The sequence below is a fragment of the Hydractinia symbiolongicarpus genome, chromosome 1 (assembly GCF_029227915.1).
Source record: "Hydractinia symbiolongicarpus strain clone_291-10 chromosome 1, HSymV2.1, whole genome shotgun sequence".
Lineage (NCBI taxonomy): Eukaryota > Metazoa > Cnidaria > Hydrozoa > Anthoathecata > Hydractiniidae > Hydractinia > Hydractinia symbiolongicarpus.
Window position 1 is genome coordinate 16,505,605 of NC_079875.1, and position 2,853 is coordinate 16,508,457.

The 2,853-nt window shown below is 32.5% G+C and overlaps 1 protein-coding gene across 1 annotated transcript; it reads left to right on the forward strand.

Annotated features, from left to right (window-relative positions):
* The first annotated feature begins 2,406 nt into the window (after positions 1–2,406).
* On the forward strand, positions 2,407–2,853 carry LOC130656310 (poly [ADP-ribose] polymerase tankyrase-2-like). Its single transcript, XM_057459176.1, has one exon. The coding sequence runs from the start codon at positions 2,407–2,409 to the stop codon at positions 2,851–2,853; it is 447 nt and encodes a 148-aa protein (XP_057315159.1).

Consider the following 2,853-nt stretch of genomic DNA (forward strand, 5'->3'; position numbering starts at 1 on the left):
AACACGAAAGTTTAATGAAGCTTTGATAAATCTAGAGCGTGAGAGAAAAAGATTTGTGCGGGCGTTGGAAGAGCGAAAGTTAAAGAAAATGGCAGAGTACCTAAAAATGCTGAAGAAAGAAGGAAAAAAGTTGCTGAAAGAATTTGATGAGAAAACGGAGGAGTTTAAAATAGAAGTAAATGCAGCTGTTAATACTGCCAATACTCAAGTAGAAGAAATGTCCGATTGCTTAAGCGTGCTTAATTCAAAATCAGACTTTAATCTTATAACAGACAAAATAGAAATTGAACGAAGAATTCACTGCATAGTTTCTTTACCGAAATATATTCCAATTTTTAATTCACACCTTCGTGAAATTAAAAATGAGGATTTTCTTGCGCATCCATTAGGCGAACTACAAATTTCAATTTGCAATACAAGTAAAGGCAATGTGAATGAATTGTCTATATTCAAAAACTTTATCGAACAAAGTGAGAATAGTTGGGATTATTTGCAATTGACAAAAGATTTGATGGCTTCAGCTGCTCGTTTAAAAGGTATACTTATCATTTCCATTCAACATTGACTTTGTTAAGTGTGTATCCAACATCAGATGGTTGTGGGTCTAATATGTTAAATTCATTTTTAGAGTATGAAGAATCTCGTAGAGAAGAGGACGATTCCTGTCAAAATAAATCAAAAAGGTAATACTAATAAGAGGGTTGCTCTTCCATTTAAAATTACTTTATATCTATTTTAAGATAATTAATTTATTTGGAACCAAAAATTGAATGTTTGTCAGGCATAACTGAGTAACATGTGCTTAGAAAAACGTGTGGACAATACCAAGTTGGATATACAAGTTCCACTTCTCTCTTAGAGATGTGAAACCAATCATTGAGCTGCCGATGGAGAAGTCTTGGTCCTTTAAAGGTTTGATTTTTTATACCATCTTGTTTTTAATCAACTTAACCAATGTAAGAACACCCGCTTTTAGTAGAGAGAACTAGCAGAAAAAACAAAGAGGGTTACAATTATTGGAATTGTGTATTTAATTTTTGACCTTAATTGTTATCCCTAACCGTAACCTCATATCGAAATTAAATCTAGGGTTTTTTATTAAATGTTCTTCAATGTCTAAGTTGGTTAAGAACTAGACATTCTAATTGTAACGTCAATGTAGTTGAAACTAATCTAGCACTGGAAGGCAAATTGTATTTTTTACCTTAGTTTTACCTTACCTTAAACTTTGAAATCATATTATACACACTTCTGAATGTCGAGGATGATTTAAAGGGGCGGGAAAAACGATTGTAACTACTGAGAACAAAAATAACAAACCTAAATCATCTAGTACTTTATTAGGATTTTTGGCCTAATCCGCGAAATTAAGCTCCCTCAAAAATCTGGAAAGTAGTCATCCGCGAAAATTTGTCCCAGGGAATTTTTTGAATAATTGTCTGATTCGCGAAGTTTAAATAAGAAAATTGTTAGGGCCGAAATCTCCACTTCTACAAGCGTTCGTATTTTCCCTCACTTCCTTTTTCACCTTTCGGTTTTTTCATGGGAAAAGAAACTAGCAAAAGTTATGAGATATAATCTATTCTATCTTTCAAAATAAACTACCTCTAATTATCGATTACAAACAAAGTATCTACTTTTGTAAATTCAATTTTAAGGGGATTTTTTGACAATAGATTTGCCTGTTTGTTACAAAACTTAACCGAGCGCTAAAAAATAGTCAAAATGTCGAAACGCAAAATTAAATGCCCGTGACATGCTCAATTTATGCAGATGAGCTCAACCACAAAATTAAATCCCTGCGAAAATTTATTACAATAAAACATATTGGACATCGAGATATAACTAAAATTGACAGAAAATTGGCCTACATATATTTGATATATATAATTTTTTCTATATAAGCGCTTTCTTCTAAAATTAAATTATTTGGAAAAAGGAACCTTTTTTACCTTTTTATTCCACTGCATTTATAAGCAATGATTCTGGTACGAGTATTAGCACGTTTACAAAGGAAATTAAAAATAGATTTACTGATTTCACTTTCTTCAAACTTTGAACCATCAAACAAAATTTGGTTTGACTTTAAGTGGAGTTCAATCATCGGTTAACACGTGGTCAAAAATCATCAACAGTTCTGAAGTAGAATTTTAGAATTTTTATGTTTTTATTTGCTAACTTTTCACATCTATTAACAGCTTTTCATGTCCCAAATTTAATGTTCCTCGTTTTAGGCAATTTTTTATAACGTGCTAACAAATATTCGTACCAAGTTTTGTGGTAACGCGATGTCTCCTTCGTCACTATCCCCCTTCCCACGGCCATACAGAGCCACCAAAAAGCCTGTTTTGAATAGGTTAAAATATTACCACATTATCTGTTTTAGGCCTAAGTAAAATCATCAAGATGGGCAACATGGATCAGCTAAAATCAATTTTGCTAATTCAAACAAATGTGGTTGAAATACGGAACAACGATGGCGATACACTCTTAATGGAAGCTACTCGTTACAATAAACCACAAATGGTCCAAATTTTGATTGATGCTGGTAGTGACGTGAACGCTGTGGAAAAGAATAAAATCAATGCATATCACTACAGCGCATGTGTTGGTCATGAAAATGTCTTACAAGTACTTATTCGTCACGACGTTACAAATATTAACAAGACAATGATGTACGATTGGACACCATTGCATTTTGCATCTAAAGGTGGTCATATTCAATGTGTTAAGTTAATCCTGGCTGTACCCCAAATTAATGTGAATATCAATAACAATAATAATGAAACTGCTTATGATGTTGCTAATAATGACACTGTCAAACTTTTAATTGATGGACATCAAAAGCAATAA